The sequence below is a fragment of the Danio rerio genome, chromosome 24 (genome assembly GCF_052040795.2).
Source record: "Danio rerio strain M-AB ecotype USA chromosome 24, GRCz13ab, whole genome shotgun sequence".
NCBI classification, from domain to species: domain Eukaryota; kingdom Metazoa; phylum Chordata; class Actinopteri; order Cypriniformes; family Danionidae; genus Danio; species Danio rerio.
The window spans coordinates 43,460,302-43,481,383 of record NC_141044.1 but is presented as its reverse complement, the minus strand read 5'-3'; the positions used below and the strand labels follow the sequence as shown (position 1 = coordinate 43,481,383).

Here is a 21,082-nt window from a genome sequence, read left to right as displayed (position 1 = left end):
GGACTTGATGAACTACATTGACCATAGTGTGTGTGTGTGTGTGTGTGTGTGTGTGTGTGTGTGTGTGTGTGTATGGGTTCATTTCGCTGTGGCAACTCCTGATGAATAACCGTACGTTCACGCCGAAAGCAGCGAGAGCATCAAAGTAGCTGGAAGTCATTCATTTTCGATTTGAACAGATGTGTGTGTTGAGCATCAGTGAAGCATCCTGTCAGCTTTAATTGTGGGGAAAACTGAATAATTTGGAGCTTTTATCAACTAATTTTTTTTTTTAGTTAGTCACACACACACACACACACACACACACACACACACACACACACACACACACACACACACACACACACACACACACACACACACACACACACACACACACACACACACACACACACACACACACACACACACACACACACACACACACACACACACACACACACACACACACACACACACACAAAAATTCTGGAGGTTTAAAATAAGTGTTGGTTACTCATTATTTTTCCATAGCGGAGTTTTCTTATCCTGTGAGAAGACCCTGCTTCTTAATTATTAATGAGAGCACGTGCTTTCTGCTGCACTGCTATCCACTGTGTCTGCATTCAGACCCGGAGGCAGGTCATTGTATAACAGTGGTTTGTTCTGCAGACACTCCAAAACAAATATAGCTTTAAGGGCCATGAAACCCCCTCGTTTCAGCAGGGTGTTTTCACACTTCTACTTTGGAAAAAGTCAGAAAAGTGGGCGTATCCAGCTCTGTTTAGGGGGGAGTGTCGGAGGAAGAAAAGTGGGAGGGTGTGGGAGTGTCTATTTGGGCACGCGCGAGGTTCAGAGTCAAAATACACACAGTAGAAAGTGATGGTGTTTAACCTACATGGACATCTGTAGTGGAATTATTTGCCAAATTATTAAATGTTGGACTTTAACTGCAGTTTGGCTCTTTCATTCAGGGAATTCAGTCATGTCCCTCGCGACAAACGAGATATTTGATTCGAGGAACTGCTGTAAGCGTGTATTTTTCACGCAATGTTTGATACCGCACGGCGAATGAGAGAAAAAAAACTCTGCATTTCCCGGAAACTTAGATGCACACGGCAGGTAGCGTCAGAAAGCCGCATGTGTTATTCCGGTCACAAAATGCGGTGAAAATCCTACACGAGGTTAAACTTTGGTTGTAGTGCTAACATGTTTACACTCGGTGCAATGGTTAACTTAGTTCGATACGAACAAACTGAATAAACAAAGAGCACTGGTCGCTCACTTACCAAATCTGTAGAGACAGGACAATCACCAGCAACTAGAGCCGCGTCTTTATTAAGAGGAGACTAAAGCGAATCCGGATCTCAGCGTTTGCAGATGAGAACAGCTCTCAGGTAAACAATGTTCCTCCTTAGACACGTAAGTTATTGTTGTGGAGCGTCGCGTACACTGTTAATCCACACGTGACTCCAGCTGAGCTCTCAGAGAGAAAATGAAAACGAAACTGAACTGCAGCAAACTATAAAAGCAACACTTCACGCTTGTTCTGCCAACACAACGTGGCGTCTCTGTTGTCAAAACACTGTGACAGTAATGAATATTAATGTAGTTGCACAATAGAGCGCGCTGATTGGTTTGAACCAAGCTTTACTCATGCATTAATGCATCACACTGTAAGACGTAATAAGACTCACTCTGGCACAGACGTCCAGTCTGCACGCTGGAATACACGCTATTATGTCATGACCGTGACGCAGCTTCAAAAATTTGTTTCAAACCGGAAGTACAAATTTGCTTGAAATAAAGCAAAAGCAACCAATTTACACTTTTTAATGAAATATAGGTGTCCTAATAGTGTTTTTAGCAGTGTGGGACACATATTCCACTGTCAACAGCTCAACACATGTGTTTTGGTGTTTCCTGACCCTTTAAAGGGGCTAATAATATTGACCTTATAAAGGCTTTAAAACAATTAAGAACTGCTGTAATTCTAGCCGAAATAAACCAAATAAGACTTTCTCCAGAAGAAAAAATATTATAGGAAATACTGTGAACATCTGTTCAACATCATTTGGGAAATATTGGAAAAAGAAAAAACACAGGAGGGTGAATAATTCTGACTTCAACTGCATATTCTAATATACTAATGACGTATAGTAGGTGAGGCGAGTAAATGACTGACCTGTGAACGACCCCATGGAGCTGCTGTCCATCATCATCTGAGAGCCAAACTGATCAGGACATCCAGACATCGAGACTAAAGACAGAGAGAGAAAAAGAGAGAGACTTTTATTTACATTTAAAAACATTTTAATTAATATTAAAACCTCAAAGTGCAAAGAACAACTACAAAACATCACAAGACAACATCCCAAAATGCTTTAATCACGTCTCGCTAGGACTTTTGCAATTCCCTGTTCGGAGGATACATCCAAAATTCTGTGCATGTGTGTTGACACATACTATAGCTGCGTCCTAAATGGCACACTATACACTCATGCACTATGTACTTATGCACTTACACACTCAACAGTATAGTATATGTATGTAGTGTCGTCCCAAATGGAGCACTAATGTTTAGGTACTAAGCGGAAATTCAAACCGTCTCCCTGAAGACGTTTGCCAAATCAGTGAAATAAACGACCGAATTATCAAATAATACCTGCCATCAGTATAACCAGATTCACCATCAGGAGGCGCTATAACCACTCTCATAGGAGAATTTTGCTTTCACCATCCAAAATAAATAAAGTATCCAACATGTGCGCACGATAGCTCCGCCCCTTCCGCTACGTGAGCAAACCTGCGACTGCTGAGTGCGTGAAGTGTCCAGCATTACACACTAATGTTTACCAGCTGAATGAGTGCATCATGCGGGTAATTAAAGTGCACTTATTATTTCTAGAGTTTTCAGTGTGAACACACTACTTACACTATTTATACTACAAAATGATGTAGAGTAGTACTTAAGTAAGCGATTTGGGACGCAGCTATAGTCTCGGTCGCACATCACTCCTATACTCCAACAGCTTCACTGGCTGCCCGTCAAGTCTCGCATTGATTTTAACATGTAAAGCGGTTCATGGTTCTGCTGCAGGTTACATTTGTGACCCTGATATCCGTTGCCTCTCGCTGTCTACCAGGGCCGGAGTGGGACACCTTTTCAGCCCTGGAGTTTCAAGCCTCAGACCGGCCCACCTCAGTTCACGACTGACTATATTAAAATAAGGTCATTTCCAATTCAGTTGCTAATTACACTATCACGTCTTTTTTTTTTTTTGAGAAAACAGCTGCTTTAGAACTTCAAATGTTCAACAACCCTAACAGTATTATATATCTTAACAATAAAAATGAAAACAATAAATTACTCTAACGAGGATCGAACCCGGGTCCGCGGAGTCTTAACCGAACGTGCTTACCACTGGACCACAACAGCTGTGAATGTCATGGAGACACATTTAAGTTTTATTATCATTAAAATAGATAAAAAGAGAAGAGTTGCGATAAAATAATGAATAAAAAGGCTTTGGTCAAGTAAATAAATAAATTTAAAAAGTGTGACTGCTGAGAGCAACAGATTCTGGAGCTAGGGACACCGGCCCTCGCGGCCAAAAAACCGACCGGCCCACCGGGAATTCTCCCGGTCCTCCCGATTAGCCAACCCCGGCCTGCTGTCTACGCTCTGCCTCGGGTCCTATGCATCCTTCAGCCTCGCTGCAAACTCAGCACCATGGGAGGTAGAGCATTCTCTTTCCGTGCTGCCAAACTGTGGAATGCTCTTCCCACTAACATTAGGAATGCCGGCTCATTGGACGCTTTTAAAAAGCTTCTCAAAACTCATCTTTTTAGGTCTGTTTTTAATTTGTGAAATTTTTTATTCTTACTGTGTTTTTATTGTTCACTGTGCTTTGTTGTTTTTACTTTCTTGTAAGCGCTTTGGGTTTTAGAAAAGTGCATTATAAATAAAATATATTATTATTACTAGTTTTTGATTATTATTACTATTACTTGATTTTTTTCAATACATTTAACAAGTTGCCTAAACTCTTAACACGATTAGCACAACATCAGTCTTTGTTGGCTCTAAAATTAACACATTTCTTGTTGCTTTGACACAAAATGCATCCAGTTAACGCCAATTTAAAATGCTTAAACTTCTTTTACACACAAGCTCAACCAAGAGCAAAACGATGTCATTTTACAGTCAAATTTACCAATGCGTTCACACAGTTCGTCAGAACAGATAACACCATGTTCTAAACACAACTTATATAGGCTAAAGTCAAAGTGAATTGTGATTTGAAATACACATATATTCCCTGTATTTTTTCCATTGCCAATGAGAAACAGCTTATTGCAATATATATAAAATCACAGCTGATGCCCATCTAGAAACCACACTCATGTGCTGAGTTTTTCCAATCACATGATCACATGTTCTAGAAGAGGAACAGCGAGTGCAGAATTGAAGATTACTTCTGTTTTGTATTACTTTGTGTTGTTTTTTTGGCTATTTCTGTGTGTATATCTTGCAGTAATGTCCTTTTGTAAATAAAGCCTGTACTGCAGCAATTCTGTGTCTGTTATTTTGTTTGTTTTTTTACATAAACTGTACATTTTTTTCTTCATTTTTTAAAGTAAAAGAAAAAAAATGCCTGCATTTACTAAACCCAACAAAACAAAACTGTAGAGAGGCTTCAAATATAAGGGCAGAGCTGACACAAACTAATGCAGTTTCTGTAATGTCAGCTGATGATAGTGTTTTCATTGTCGGTGTGTTCTGATTAACTGAATGTTTCTGTTGGAGGAGAACATGTGTTAGTGTTTTGAACAATAAATTGATTTTGAAACATGTTTGCAGTGTTTGGTTAAACATGGTGTTTTGTGTTCGTTTATTATTGTATTTTGAACATTAGTTTACAGGTTTAGTTTACAATGTGTGATTTTGAGCATGAAATTAACTGTTTTGCCAAGTGTGTGTTTTAGGTGTGTTGCTGCGTTAGGAGTTTAGCAAACTTGTTAAATGTATTGAAAAAAACTGTCATAGCCATTGTAAAAAAACTGTATTATTATTATTATTATTATTATTATTATTATTATTATCCCATCAGCAACTAAATTATCACATCTCTTCTGCACATACAGCAGCATGCACAAAGCTTCACCCAAACACAATTACACTTTAATTTCAAGTAAATACCTTGTGAGCTGATCAAAAGTATATTCCATAGAGAGATAAACAACAGTGTGTGTGTGTGTGTGTGTGTGTGTGTGTGTGTGTGTGTGTGTGTGTGTGTGTGTGTGTGAGTGTGTGTGTGTGTGTGTGTGTGTGTGTTACAATCCTGCAGATGCTGAGCTGCATCTCAATGAGATCAGAAAAGTGACGAGTGTTTTCAACAGCACAGACACAGAAAAACAAGCAGAGCATTATTACAGCAGAGACAGACAGATGCAGATGCTCGTGTGTGTGTGATGTTCCAGCCTGATCCCACCAGGAAACAGATATATATTACGTTGTCAGTGTAGAGTCTACTTCATTCGAATTCAGTCGTACAAAAATGTTCATTCATTCAGTTTCCTTCAGCTTAGTCCCTTTATTTATCAGGGGTCGCCACAGCGGAATGAACCACCAACTATTCCAGCATGTTTTACAGAGCGGATGCTGTTTCAGCTGCAACCCAGTACTAGGAAACACCCATACACACTCATTCACACACACACTACTGCCAATTCAGTTCATCAATTCACCTATAGCGCATGTGTTTGGACTGTGAAAACCGGAGCACCCGGACAACTGGACCCAGCCGGGATTCGAACCAGCGACCTTCTTGCTGTGAGGCCACAGTGCTAACCAACAGTTATATTATTGCACAGATCATGCATTCATTTACTTTCATTCGGCTTAGTCCTTTTGTCCATCAGGGGTCACCACAGCAGAATGAACCACTAACTATTCCATCATAAGCTTTACACAGTGGATACCCTTCCAAAGCAACCCAGTACTGGGAAACAACTATTCATTATCATTCACACACACACTCAGATACTTAGGTCAATTTAGTTCATCAGTTCCTCTATAGCGCATGTGTTTGGACTGTGGGGGAAACCGGAGCACCTGTAGGAAACCCACACTAACACGGGGAGAACATGCAAACTCCACACAGAAAAATCTGGCCCAGCCGGCATTGAATAAGCAACCTTCTTGCTGTGAGGCCACAGTGCTAACCAGTGCAGATCATGCATAGATCATAAATGCATCAAAATGCGCAGTAGAAGCTGAGCTCACCTGACAGCAGCTCAGTTTCAGTGGTCAGATGTGTCTGGACGTCCTCTTGTTTCTCCTTCCAGGACATCAGCGGACTCGCAGCGCCTGAAAAACACAGAGAAAGTCATCTTTCCACTCAGAGCATACAGACAGTAAATCCACGTCTGTCTCAAACACACACTGGAGTATAGATGTGGCTCTCTCTGTAAAGCGCTGTGAACTCATCGGTGAGAAACTCAATCCAGGCCTGATCTGATGTGGCATTTCTGGACGCGCCACAAACCCGGCGGCTGATGCTGAAAACAGCCGACAGGACGGAGCCAAAGTCAGAAACCCAAACACAGCCGCGGGTCAGACTGTCTGAGGGTCAAAGGTCATTCAGATATGGGTTCACACACTGTCTGTGCTCTGCAGCCACAATAATGGCAGTCAGCAGGAGCATATCACACCATAATATCAGCAGTGAATCAGCAAACTCTCCTAATATATTTTTGAGTTCTCATTTATTTTTTAGAAATATTTTCCCCCCAATATTTGTACAGTATATATTGGCAGTATATATAGGCTAGTGTCAAAATGACTCGCCCTCCTGTTAAATTTGCTTTATTTTTCAAATATTTCCCAAATAATGGAAAACAGATTGAGTAATTGTTCACAGTATTTCCTATAATATTTTTTCTTCTGGAGAAAGTCTTATTTGTTTTATTTCAGCTACAATAAAAGCAGTTTTTCATTTTTTAAGCCCATTTTTAGGTCAATATTATTTTAATATATATAACATTTTTAGCACTTTAAGCAATATTAGTTTTGGATAGTCTACAGAACAAACCACTGTTATACAATGACTTGCCTAATTACCCTAACTTTACCTTAATTACCCTAGTGAAGCCTTTAAATGTCACTTTAAGCTGTATAGAAGTGTCTTGAAGAATATCCAGTCTAATATTATGTGCTGTCATCATGGCAAAGAGAAAATAAATCAGTTATTAGAGATGAGTTTTTAAAAATGTTATGTTTAGAAATGTGTTGAAGAACCTCTCCATTTAACATTCCTTGGAAAAATATATAAAAAAATTATAATAAAAATGGCATAAGATGAAACAAAAGACTAAAATAAAATAAAATAACTAGGACTAAAATAAAATATTGGACTAATATAACTAGGACTAAAATAAAATAAAATAATTAGGAGTAAAATAAGATAAAATAACTAGGACTAAAATAAAATATTGGACAAATATAACTAGACCAAAATAAAATAAAATAAAATAAAATAAAATAAAATAAAACACTAAGACTAAAATAAAATAAAATAACTAGGACTAAAATAAAATATAGGACTAATATAACTAGGACTAAAATAAAATAAAAAATATAGGACTAAAAAAAATTTAAAAATTAATAATCTTTTTAATTAATAAAATAAAACAAATAAAATAATTATATATATATATATAATATATATATATATATATATATATATATATATATATATATATATATATATATATATAATATATATATATATATATATAATATAATATATATATTATATATATATATATAATATATATATAATATATATATATATATATATATATATATATATATATATAATATATATATATATAATATATATTTATATATATATATATATATATATATATATATAATATATATATATATATATATATATATAATATATATATATATATATATATATATATATATATATATATATATATATATATATATATATATATATATATATATATATATATATATATAATATAATATATATATATATATAATATATATATATATAATATATAATATAATATATATATATATATATATATATATATATATATATATATATATATATATATAATATAATATATATATATATATATATATATATATATATATATATATATATATATATAATATAATATATATATATATATATATATATATATATATATTATAATATATATATATATATATATATATATATATATATATATATATATATATATATATATATATATACATATATATATAAACATAATACATACACACAAATAAAAATAAAATAAATGAAAATAAAATAAAATGCCGAGTTCAGACTGAATGATTTTAGCTCCGATCTCGACTCGCCAACAGGTTGAGAAATCGTAGACAAATGCCTGGTAAATCACAGGTAAATCCGTGCTCGTTCATGTGAGTAACAATCACACAGTTTGCAAAGACACGATTTGAGAGAGAGTTGCAGATGTCCACGAGATATTTGGCATGCAAAATTTCTGCAGCGGTCGACGATTCAAAATCGTGCTGTGTGAAATGTGTTCTGATTGAAAATAACATTGGCAATTACCTATAGCCAATCAGAGAGCAGCATCCAGGCCAGCAGGAGGCTGGGGAGGAGTCGTACTCACACCAGGTACAGTTGCATCGAACCGTGCAGAAGCATGATTGTCCCCTCACCCCGGACGGCCAGCACTCATACTGCCGTCTGCCTTCCGAACCAGAGCACACATACGTCATCAATGACGGACTGTTCAGTTTAACAGGAACAGAAGCGCTCTCGCTCAGCACAGTGGACATTTCTTTAGTTATATCGCGTCAGTGGTTTGATATGCGGTGACACGCAGTCAAATATTTCGCCAAACAGATCCACAATTTTTGATGTCTAAAAGTCCTGGTGCTGCAGGTATTAGGAGGTTTGCTGAAGGTGCAGCTGTGGTGCAGTGAAGGGTTTGCGTCTTTAATAAACTACAACAGTTCGGGTTCTTTGAACACCAAGAATGATTAAAAAAATCCATATCAAACAGTCTCTTAAAGTCATGTCACGTCTTCAGTTTCAGCCTCAGGTGTGTTTTGCACTCAAACTACAAGCGTACCGCGCCAAAGCCTAACCGAACCATGCTCTGGCACATCTCTTCCAACCAGGCCAGGGGCCCGGCCAATTGAACTACGCCTGAGCCTGATTCAGAGCACTCACACTTCTCAAACGATCCGGGAAATGAGCCTGAGCACAGTTTGGAAAGCATAGTGTGAGGAGGCCTCTTTTAGGTCTATTTAGGACCCAAGAAATGGAGAAAGAACAAGTGGAAATTTGGCAAACCGTGTCTGTTTGACGTGTCATCAGATAAATACCACAATCAGGGCCAAAAAGGAAAGAGTTTAACAGAAATTGCTAATTCCTTTTAAAAGCCATGTGCAAAATAAGTACATTTTCCAGCCCACTAAAGGCTTCTTTCTCATTATGTAGTTCAGGGGTCACCAATCTGGGTCCTGGAGGGCCGGTGTCCCTGCAGGGTTTAGCTCCAACTTGCCTCAACACACCTGCCTGGATGATTCAAGTATACCTATAACAGCTTGATTAGCTTGTTCAGGTGTGTTTGATTAGAGTTGGAGCTCAAATCTGCAGGACACCGGCCCTCCAGGAACAAGTTTGGCGACCCCTGATGTAGTTAATAACAAAAGACATACATTGTGACCTCGCGTTGTTTCCATGTCACTTCTGGCATCCGTTTGGTTGTGAGACATAGTTTGTGGGCCGAGACAAAGTTGTTGGTGATTGGTCCTACTGTAAAATCATGCAGTGTGAACCCCGCTGTCGCTGATCCATCCTGCTGCGTTAACACAGTAGAGAGGGATGCTGCCCCAGACAGTCATCGAGTGTCAAACTTCTGTGATGTATCTACTTTGAAAACCGAAACTCAGCATAAGAAGGATGATTCAAGATAATTAATAAGTATAATTAATCACTATTGCATTATTTATTTATGTTTTATTGTATTGTTACTGTTTCTGGGGAGTTTAATAATAAGTATTTGTGTTTACTGGGTCTATGATGGAAATATTCAATGACAGCACTGCCGCTGTAGGCGAGTGGAGGGATAAGGGGATGTTAAAAGGAGGTAAAATGTGTAAACTGATTGAATTGTGAAATTATTGAAGAAAAAGAAAATAAAAATTAAATCATAATACCACTATTGCACAGAACATTGAATGATTTTGTCCATTTTCTGGGATATGAATCTTTCATTTGATGCTTTAAAAACTTTTCTTTTTGTATGTGTTTAGTCAGAGACTGAAGGATCAATCTTTCCTCCACTGCAGTTTCCCTCTGCTATATTTGTGTAGACAGCGGTTCTGCCTCTCTCTATATATCCGTGTCTGTGCGCCTCCAAATGTCCCAGGAGCCCCACAGAGGCGTCTATTTTTATGGCTGTGCCAATGAGGACGCAGGCGGCGCTCAGACTGACCGAATATCCGCATCTCACCACAGCATCGCCAGAAGCAGAACCAGGCTGGGTGAACACCTGCTTCACTTTCTGACCACATCTGACACTGGGTATTATTCTGAGTCACTCGCAGCACATGTAGACAAATGCAAAAAAAAAAAAAAAAAACATCTTAAAGAATGGATAAATCAAGAAAAATAAATAATTGTAATTAAATATATTATGAATAATAAGATTTAACAATTAAAAGTGACAAAAAAAAAAAAAAAAATATATATATATATATATATATATAGTTTTAATTGTATTATTATTTTATTATTGCTATTACTACAATTGCTAATATTAATTATATTGTTCTTTTATATTGTATTTATCATTATTATTATGTAACACTATCATCATCTTCATTGTTTTATATATACATATACAATTGTATTAAAAATTTTAATAACATAAAATTATTTAATTTGAAACTATTATTATTATTATTATTATTATTGCTTATTATCAGCATTTATAATACGATTGTAACCACTACAACAACTAATATTCATTCATGTTCTTGTCGGCTTAGTCCTTTAATTAATCGGGGGTCGCCACAGCGGAATGAACTTATCCAGCATGTTTTTATGCAGCAGATGCCCTTCCAGCTGCAACCCATCTCTGGAAAAACTACTAATATTGGTAATAATATTAATAATAATAATAATAATAATATATTATTAATATAAATAGAAACGACTAAAAACTCAACTATTTAGTCTCCACTTCACTTCCTAATCTGTAATTGCCTCTCTGAATATCACACTAACTGTACCCAAAAAGAAAGAAAGAAAAAAATACTTATACTACTAATACTTCCCTTCTTAGACTTTACAGACCTGAAACTTGCCTATAGCACTTATTCATTGTTGCTCTTAGTTGTGTAAATTGCTTCCTTGTCCTCATTTGTAGGTCGCTTTGGATAAAAGCGTCTGCTAAATGACTAAATGTAAATGTAAATAAATAAAAGTAATAATAAAATACTAAATAATAATAATAATAATAATAATAATATCAGCAACAACAACAATAAATAAATAAATAAAAAAATTAATAAATTAATTAATAAATAAACTGACTGCAAGTCAGAATGAAGTTATAAAAAATGTATAATTGTGTGCACAGAACATTAAATGATTTTGGCCATTTTCTGGGTTATAAAACTGACATACTACTACAATTACTATGATTAATAAATCAAATTATAATAATTTTTAAATATTATCATCTTATCTTTGTTTCATATGTACATATAGTAAAAAAAAAAACTACATTTAAAAAAGTAAAAAAATAAAATTAATTAATAAACATGAAATCAGCCAATTATCAGCAATAATATAAAAATGATAATAGTAATAGTAATCATATTATTGTTATTATCATTATCGTTATCATTGTTATTATTATTATTAGCATTACTATTATTAATATTGCCATGATTATTTATAATTGTTATAATAAAGAATATTATCATAATTGTTATTAATACACTGATTTTTTAATTATTTTTATAAACAAACAAAAAAAATAAATAACAAAACAAAAAATAAATAAATACATAATGTATTTGGGATGAAGAAAAAAAACACCTCACACGATTTCAAAACTTCTTGTTTTCAAATGTACTGTATGTGTTTTCAGTTTTACACACTTATTAATAATCCAAATTATAACCATTATTTAATATCATCATTATCTTCTTCTTCATCTTTATTGTTTTATGTCTACATATACATTTAAAAATGCAACTACATAAAAAAATAACAAAATAAATGAATAAACATGAAATCATTAACAGCAATAATTAAAATGAGAACAACAACAACAATGGGTAACAACAGTAAAAGTATTGATGTTGTTGTTATAATAATAATAATAATAATAATAATAATAATAATAATAATAATAATAATAATAATAACAATAATAATAATAATTATTATTATTATTATTATTATTATTGCCATGATTATTGTTATATCCACCATAATTGTTATTGTTATTAAAATTAATAATCATAACTATAATTATTAATAAATAAATAAATAAATTACCAAATAAATAAATAAATAAATAAATAAAATAAATAAAAAATGAATGAATAAATAAATAAAAAATGAATAAATAAAATAAATAAAAAATGAATGAATAAATAAATAAAAAATGAATAAATAAATGAATAATAAATAAATAAATAAATAAATAAACAAATAAATAATGTAAGTGGGATGAAAAAAACCTCGCTTCATGAAATGAAAAACTCTGTGTGTGTGTGTGTGTGTGTGTGTGTGTGTGTGTCCTCTGTCTGACCCCACAGATGTTTAAACTCAACCTCTCCTCCTCATCTATTAGTGTTTCTCCACCGCAGGAGGCATAAAACTGCTGCTGCAGATTAAAGCGCTTCTGTAATGCTGACAGCTTACAAATGATTTAAATACATCACAAATCTTCAAAAGGCCAATCCTAAGAGCGAAGAGGCAGGGAAAAGCACCTCTGCAGACAGGGATTATGGGAAACGGCTGCTTCATCGGGACAGAAACATCCACAAAACTGACCTGGGATCAGATTAGACTCAATGAAAACAACTTATGCAGAATTAAGAGCCACGGGAATGAGACGATCAGGAGAAGATGAGGCCAAAGCTTTACTAAAATACTACAGCAACAGCAGAAGACGGGTCAACAAACGGACAAAATACACACACACACACACACACACGATTTACTTTATATGTATAATATATTGGTCATTTTTATTTGTCGGTTTGTATGTGTGTGTATTATCAATATTTGCACTCATTTTGAAATGCATTATGAGCTTTCTATAAAACAGGTTTAATATATATTTTAATATAATATTTGTATTAAAATTGTAATTATACACTCACCGGCCACTTTATTAGGTACACCTTACTAGTACCGGATTGCACTCGCTCTTTGTCTTCAGAACTGCCTTAATCCTTCATGTCAGAGATTCAACAAGCTACTGGAAATATTCTTCAGAGATTTCGCTCCATATTGTCATGATAGCATCACACAGTCGCTGCAGATTTGTCGGCTGCACGTCCATGATGCCAATCTCCTGTTCCACCACATCCCAAAGCTGCTCTATTGGATTGAGAACTGGTGACTGTGGAGGCCATTTGAGTACAGTGAACTCATTGTCATGTTCAAGAAACCAGTCTGAGATGATTGAGCTTTATGACATGCTGCGTTATCCTGCTGGAAGTAGCCATCAGAAGATGAAGACACTGTGCTCATAAAGGGATGGACATGGTCAGCAGCAATACTCAGGTAGGCTGTGGCGTTGATGCTCAATTGGTACTAATGGACCCAAAGAAAATCTCCCCCACACCATTACACCACCACCACCAGCCTGAACCGCTGATACAAGGCAGGATGATCCATGCTTTCATGTTGTTGAGACCAAATTGTGAGCCGAGCATCCGAATGTGTCAGCAGAAATGGAGACTCATCAGAGCAGCAACGTTTCTCCAATCTTCTATTGTCCAGTTTTGGTGAGTCTGTGTGAATTGTAGCCTCGGTTTCCTGTTCTTAGCTGACAGGAGCGGCACCCGGTGTGCTCTTCTGCTGCTGTAGCCCATCCGCCATGTTCAGTCACTTAAATCTCCTTTCTTCTCCATTCTGATGCTCGCTTTGAACAGCATGCAGATCGTCTTGACCATGTCTACATGCCTAAATGCAGTGAGTTGCTGCCATGTGATTGGCTGATTAGAAATTTGCATTAATGAGCAGTTAGACAGGTGTACCTAATAAAGTGGCCGCGAGCGTAAATTACATTGTTAAAATATAGTAGTATTTAAACATGAGCTCTGTGAATAAATATAAAAGAATGGATTACTGTTTACTTTATGACTTGCTATATTTAATATAGAGTATTCATTCATTTTCTTGTCGGTTTAGTCCCTTTATTAATCCGGGGTCGCCACAGAGGAATGAACCGCCAACTTATCCAGCAAGTTTTTACGCAGTGGATGCCCTTCCAGCCGCAACCCATCTCTGGGAAAATATAGAGTATTCTATAATACAAAAATAATTATATATGTAATAAAAGTTTACAAAAAATGACAGACAATAACACAATTAAATATTGCAATATACCGTTTTAAGTTTATCTATAGTATTTTTTACCTTCTTTACAGAAATGACTAGTATTCAGCAAACAGACCACAATAAATCACATCACATTTACATTATAATCATAATTAACAATACTATATATTTATATAGAGCGACACGGTGGCTCTGTGGCCTCACAGCAAGAAGGTTGCTGGTTCGAGTCCCAGCTGGGTCAGTTGGCGTTTCTGTGTGGAGTTTGCATGTTCTCCCTGTGTTGGCATGGGTTTCCTGTGGTTTCCCTTACAGTCCAAACACATGCACTATCGGGGAATTGATGAACTGTGTGTGTGTGTGTATGTGTGCGTGTGTTTGTCAGAACTGGGTTGCAGCTGGAAGAGCATCTGCTGTGTAAAATATATGCTGTAATAGTTGGCAGTTCATTCCATTGTGGCGACCCCTGATGACTAAGGGGATTAAGCCGAAGGAAATTGAATGAATGAATATATTTATACAACAAACATACATGCATACATACACTACCTGACAAAAGTGTTGTCGCCTACATAGGTTTGAAGAACACAACACAATAACCTGACTTCTAGTTAATTAGTTGGTATCAGAAATGTCTTATATAAAAGGCAAAGGCCTCTAGATGACGCTTATTTGACCCCAATAAAATATTATCATGCCTTGATTTCATAAGTACAGTGCGGTCTGACTTTGCTTAGACTAAAGTGTCATCACTGAACAGAAATAATGTCCAGTATAGAATATAAAGTCCTGCTGCAGTGGAGACAGAATGAATATTGTGTCTGACTCCATCATGAGCTTGGAGGACTGCATCCATACATCTCTGACATGAGTCAAATCACTGATTAATAAAGTCATCTGGAATGAAGAAGAAAGCGTTCAGCAGGATCCCAGAGTTCATCAAGATCCTTTGTGTTCATCTTCAACGCCTCCTCCTTCATCTTACACCAGACATGCTCAATAATGTTCATAACTGGTGACTGGGCTGGCCAACCCTAGAGCAGCTTGACCTTCTTTGCTTTCAGGAGCTTTGATGTGGAGGCTGAAGTATGAGGGGCGCTCTCCTGCTGGAGAATTTGCTCTCTCCTGTGGTTTGTAATGTAATGGGCAGCACAAATGTCTTGATACCTCAGGCTGTTGATGTTGCAGATCTCTCGCACACCCCCATACTGAATATAACCCCAAACCATGATGTTTCCCTCACCAAACTTGACTGATTTCTGTGAGTAGGTCTTCTGCTGTATGTTTGATGATTGGGATGCAGTTCAACAGATGATTCATCAGAGAAATCCACCTTCTGCATCTTTTCCAAATGATCAACTAGAAGTCGAGTTATTATTTGATTAGATCCACGGCAAGACTTGTGTCAGGTAGTGTATATGCATAATTTACTCAAATTTAAAACTGAGAAATGAGTATACATATTTCCATTGTTATATATTTGTATAGTATTATGTTGTTTGAAAATGCAGAAATCACAATTTAATAAACTCACTGCCTACGGCCAAACTAGTGCATGAACTCAACATTATTTTCATCACGATAATAGAGGAGAGAAATGAGCTACGAGTGCTTTCAGTGCGTCTTTACAGATCTGTGTTGTTGTCAATGTTTTGGGCACAGCTGGATCAGAGCCGGACTCGGAGCTCCTGGTCCTCTGGAGAATCAGGGACGCAGGACTCCAGATCCAGCACATCTGCTGTGGGACGTCCAGCACTAAAACAGACTCAAGTAGGCCAGGCTGACCCATATAGAGCTCCCGCGGGACACACCGCGCGCAGACACACACACACCACTGCTGGAGTCACACCACTAAAACTACAGCCCTGGGTCAAGATGCAGTCCCACAGAAGCTTCCGATGCTATATCTTCAGTTGTTCTCTGATAACTGCATAAACTGTAGGAAAGTATATGTTCATTACCAGTCATTTCAACAGGTAATTTAATTTATTTACGGTTGTTAATGGTCTCGTCTCGCATTCCCTTTAAAGGGTCACGAAACACCAGAACACATGTGTTTGAGCTGTTGACAGAGGTATATGTGTCCCACACTGCTAAAAACACTATTAGGACACCTATATTTCACTAAAAAGTGTAAATTGGTTGGTTTTGCGTTATTTCAAGCAAATTCGTACTTCCGGTTTAAAACAAATTTTTGAAGCTGCGTCACGGTCATGACATAATAGCGTGTATTCCAGCGTGCAGACTGGACGTCTGTGCCAGAGTGAGTCTTATTACGTCTTACAGTGTGATGCATTAATGCATGAGTAAAGCTTGGTTTAAACCAATCAGCACGCTCTACTGTGCAACTTCATTAATATTCATTACTGTCACAGTGTTTAGACGACAGAGACGCCACGTTGTGTTGGCAAAACAAGCGTGAAGTGTTGCTTTTATAGTTTGCTGCAGTGAAGTTTTGTTTTCATTTTCTCTCTGTGAGAGCGCAGCGGGGGTCCGTTCTTCGTACCTCGCTTAAATGATCTAAGATTATTTGGCAGATCCTGGATCTTTTCATCTTGATACCTGATCTCTCGCTAATTTGGTTCTTCAAACAAGTTCGCGAATCAGATTAGAATGTCTGGATGAACTGATCTGAGATCGCTGCGTGTGTTGTGAAGGACAGATCTATCGATCCTCGAAATCATGATCAGCAATGCAACGATTGGCTGACGGCACAGCAGCGTAATGACATCATCTGATTAATATTCAATTATCCATGTGAGCAAAATTACATCAAATTAGCAGTAAACGGCTTGTTAAATATGACACGCAATAACTTTCTACATTTGTTGTGAGCTGCAGGCTTTACTCTTTCATGTGTCAAGACAATAGTATTCATCGTGTATTTCAATGCAAATCAATGTATTTAGTTCCACATTTAGAAAAGATTTTCTTCATTATAGTAGCCGTTTTTTAATCGGTGTAAAGAATAACTGGTTGTTTACAAAAGCAGTTTCATACTGGTAAAGGCGTCTGCAACTTTTGTGAAGCATCAAATCACTGGCATAATAACTATCAAAACATGTTTATGACTGCATAAATGTATTATTGCTTTAAAAAAAAAATTCTATTATACACAATTTGTACTAAAGCGATCTAAAAAGTTCATATCAATAAGTTTTCTCTTTGCACCACCAGGTGGCAGTCTTTGTATTTTCATTTCGAGGGTGCAGATTCCATACATTTTATTAATATGTATAACTTTATTAATGACTATAACTTTATATATATAGTTTAAAAGTATGTACCATTTTCCCAAGTGTATATAACTACTACTGTAAGAAAATATCAGAATTGGGAACATACTTTCTGTATTATCTTTGCTTAAACTGAGCCGATCTAATCCTGTTTATATGAATTAAACCTGCTCCCGATCAGGTTTGACCTAGCAGAACTGTTGCCATGACAACATCTCTCGGATCAGCTTTGAAGAACGAAACGATCCTGGATCGTGTCAAATCGTCAATATCCAAATCCAGCTAACTGAGTAATCCACGTACAAAGAACGGACCCCTGGAGTCACGTGTGGATTAACAGTGTACACGACGCTCGACAACAATAACTTACGTGTCTAAGAAGGAACATTGTTCACCTGAGAGATGTTCTCATCTGCAAACGCTGAGATCCGGATTCGCTTGTAGTCTCCTCTTAATATCATCTCCAGGTTGGAGGAAAGTCCTTACCCCAGGTGAAGGAGTTTAAGTATCTCTGGGTTTTGTTCACGAGTGAGGGAGGCATGGAACATGAGATTAACAGGCGGATTGGTGCAGCGGCAGCAGTAATGCGGTCGATGTACCGGTCCGTTGTGGCGAAGAAGGAGCCGTGCCAAAAGGCAAAGCTCTTGATTTACCGGTCAATCTACATTCCTACTCTCACCTATGGTCATGAGCTTTGAGTCATGACCGAAAGGACAAGATCTCAAATACAATCGGCTGAAATGAGTTTCCTTCGAGGGGTGGCAGGGCGCACTCTTATGGATAGGGTGAGGAGCTCTGACACCCAGGAGGAGCTCTGAGTAGAGCCGCTGCTCCTCCACATTGAGAGAAGTCAGCTGAGGTGGCTCGGGCATCTGTTTCGAATGCCTCCTGAACGCCTACCAAGGGAGGTGTTCCAGGCATGTTCCACCGGGAGGAGGCCTCAGGGAAGACCCAGGACATGCTGGAGGGACTATGTCTCTCGTCTGGCCTGGGAGCGCCTTGGGATCCCCCCGGAGGAGCTGAAAGTAGTGTCTGGGGTTCTCTCCTAAGACTGCTACCCCCGCGACCCGGCCCGGGAAAAGCGGCAGAAAATGAATAATTGAATGAACAAGTGGTTGTAATTAGAGTGCATTGCAAAACTTAAAAAATAAAAAGTTATTTCATATTTTAAGTTATTAGTTACTATACCCTTTAAATCATTCTACAAAGTATTACAAAAGCAAACCAACTACGTTTTCAAGCCGTTTCAAGCGCTTTAACCAAACATTGAAGCACTCAACCAACGCAGTAACAAACAAGCAATTAACCTGATTTCCAGGAGGAGGACAGAGTTTAGAGAGAGTCAGATACAGTGGACAAAAACTTTATTAGCTTTGTGTGGCGCTAGAAAACTGGACATGTACATCATCAGAGGTCATGAAAACGACAGCAGTCAGTGAGCAGAGCGTGCATGTGCGTGTGTGTACGTGTGAAAACAGTCAGATCATCACTTTTGCAGAACCAAACAGAGCTTCAGAGAGTTTTTTTCAGCAGCATAGAAACATTAGCTCAAATAACAGTATGAGATTTGACAACTTCAGGGGGGAAAATAACATTAATAATTATAATTTGGCCAGTCGAACATTCTCAGTGTATTATGCGTGTTTGAAAATGTTTTGTTTTATTAGATGTACATCTGGTACCATTTCAATCAAACTTGATATAAAACCTATTATTTATTACTTACTGATTCCATCTGAAAGATCTTTAGAGTATTGTCTTCAGAAATCGATTAGAATATGAAAAGTTTAGTTTTTTTGTAATTAAAAATTAGGAGTATTTGATGATATATTCATTTCCTTTAAAACATTGGCATTTAGTGGTCTGTATATAAACAGGTCTTCAAACATTAAAGCAATATTTTATGCAAAAAATAGGCTATAAATCCAAACATTTAAATTTGAAACAAAAAAAATGTAATTCATCAAGTTTACATAATAAAAGAAAAACTCAAACCACTTTAAACTGGGAATTTTCAAGTGATATAAAATGTTCCCTGGTTATATATTCAAATGATAACAGCAGCTAGTTTATTATGCAGAAATAACAATTTAATAAATTCACAGCCTAAATAAGAAAAAAAAAAAATCAACATTATTTCAATTATTTTAAGTTCAATAAACACAATCAATAATCAATCAATCAAAGCGAGATGCATGAGAAAAAACATGAGCTAAAACTGAGTCAGACCTGAAATAAACTGAAATCAAGCGCAACAAAACTACAACTAATAAATAAAATTGATCGGATGTGCATTAAATCAAATAAATTGTTAATTTTATACTTTGATATTACGTGACCGCCTCTATAGGTATCAAAACAACACACACACTCAATGATCTCACTGAGCAGTCACATCTGCACTGATCTGTCTGGACAGCCTGATAGTAGACTTATATAAATGACACTGTGTGTGTGTGTCAGTTGAGGTCTCCAAGAGCAGTGAGCTTTAACATGGCCAGACAAGAGGACGAAGGAACGTGTGCGTGTGTGTGTGTGTGTGTGTGTGTGTGTGTGTGTGTGTGTGTGTGTGTGTTGCATATGCATATATTTGTGAATGTTTATTTCATGTAATCAATTAAAGCAATGAGAACACAAGTATCTTTGGGCGACTGCTGTATGACAATTAACAAAGAATGTCCATCAGACTGATGTGTGTGTGTTTGTGATGCTTATTAACATGCAAACGACAGCTAATGTGATTGTCACTACAAATAAAGCTCTCTTTAGTCAAGAAAAGTCAACATGAAGCTGCATTCACAAACAGTTCGATTTCAATAATGCAACATTTCAGACAGGGACAGAACATTCAGAGATGGTGTTCCTTTAGATATGGCTTTGAGTTATGCTTTAGTGCATACAAAAACATACAATTTATGGATATCTAATATTAACTAGCAGCCTAAAATGTCACAAAAATACCCAATAGTGCATTTAAAGGAACTGTTCACATCAAAACTATGCAAAGTAAACAAGGTTAACTTACACATCATGTTGACTTGAATTGGACTAAAGTGCTTGCATTCGCTGAAAGAGGCCTGAAAGTCAGCAAATCGAGTGTGTGTGTGCGCGTATGTGTGTGTTCTGATTTATGTGATTTACTAGGACACAAAATTGTATAATGACATGGGTATGACCTCGTTATTACACTGTTAAGTTGGTTTACAAGGACATGATTTATAATTCTTATTG

General features: G+C 36.5%; 2 protein-coding genes across 47 annotated transcripts in view; both read right to left on the bottom strand.

The window, feature by feature from the left end:
- Positions 1–21,082, bottom strand: part of katnip (katanin interacting protein) — a 1,410,884-nt gene that overhangs the window by 371,461 nt on the left and 1,018,341 nt on the right. The window lies entirely within an intron of this gene.
- LOC100001114 overlaps positions 1–21,082 on the bottom strand; it is a 139,846-nt gene that overhangs the window by 80,004 nt on the left and 38,760 nt on the right. For all 46 annotated transcript variants that reach the window (XR_015525278.1, XR_015525277.1, XR_015525279.1 and 43 more), the window contains 2 exons: positions 6,269–6,352; positions 2,165–2,239 (listed from right to left, as the gene is read on the bottom strand). Coding sequence is in view for 43 of the 46 variants with exons in the window: in XM_087309991.1 (XP_087166117.1) it covers positions 2,165–2,239; positions 6,269–6,352 (159 nt within the window). In the remaining 3 variants the exon portion in view is untranslated. The remainder of the gene's footprint in view (positions 1–2,164; positions 2,240–6,268; positions 6,353–21,082) is intronic.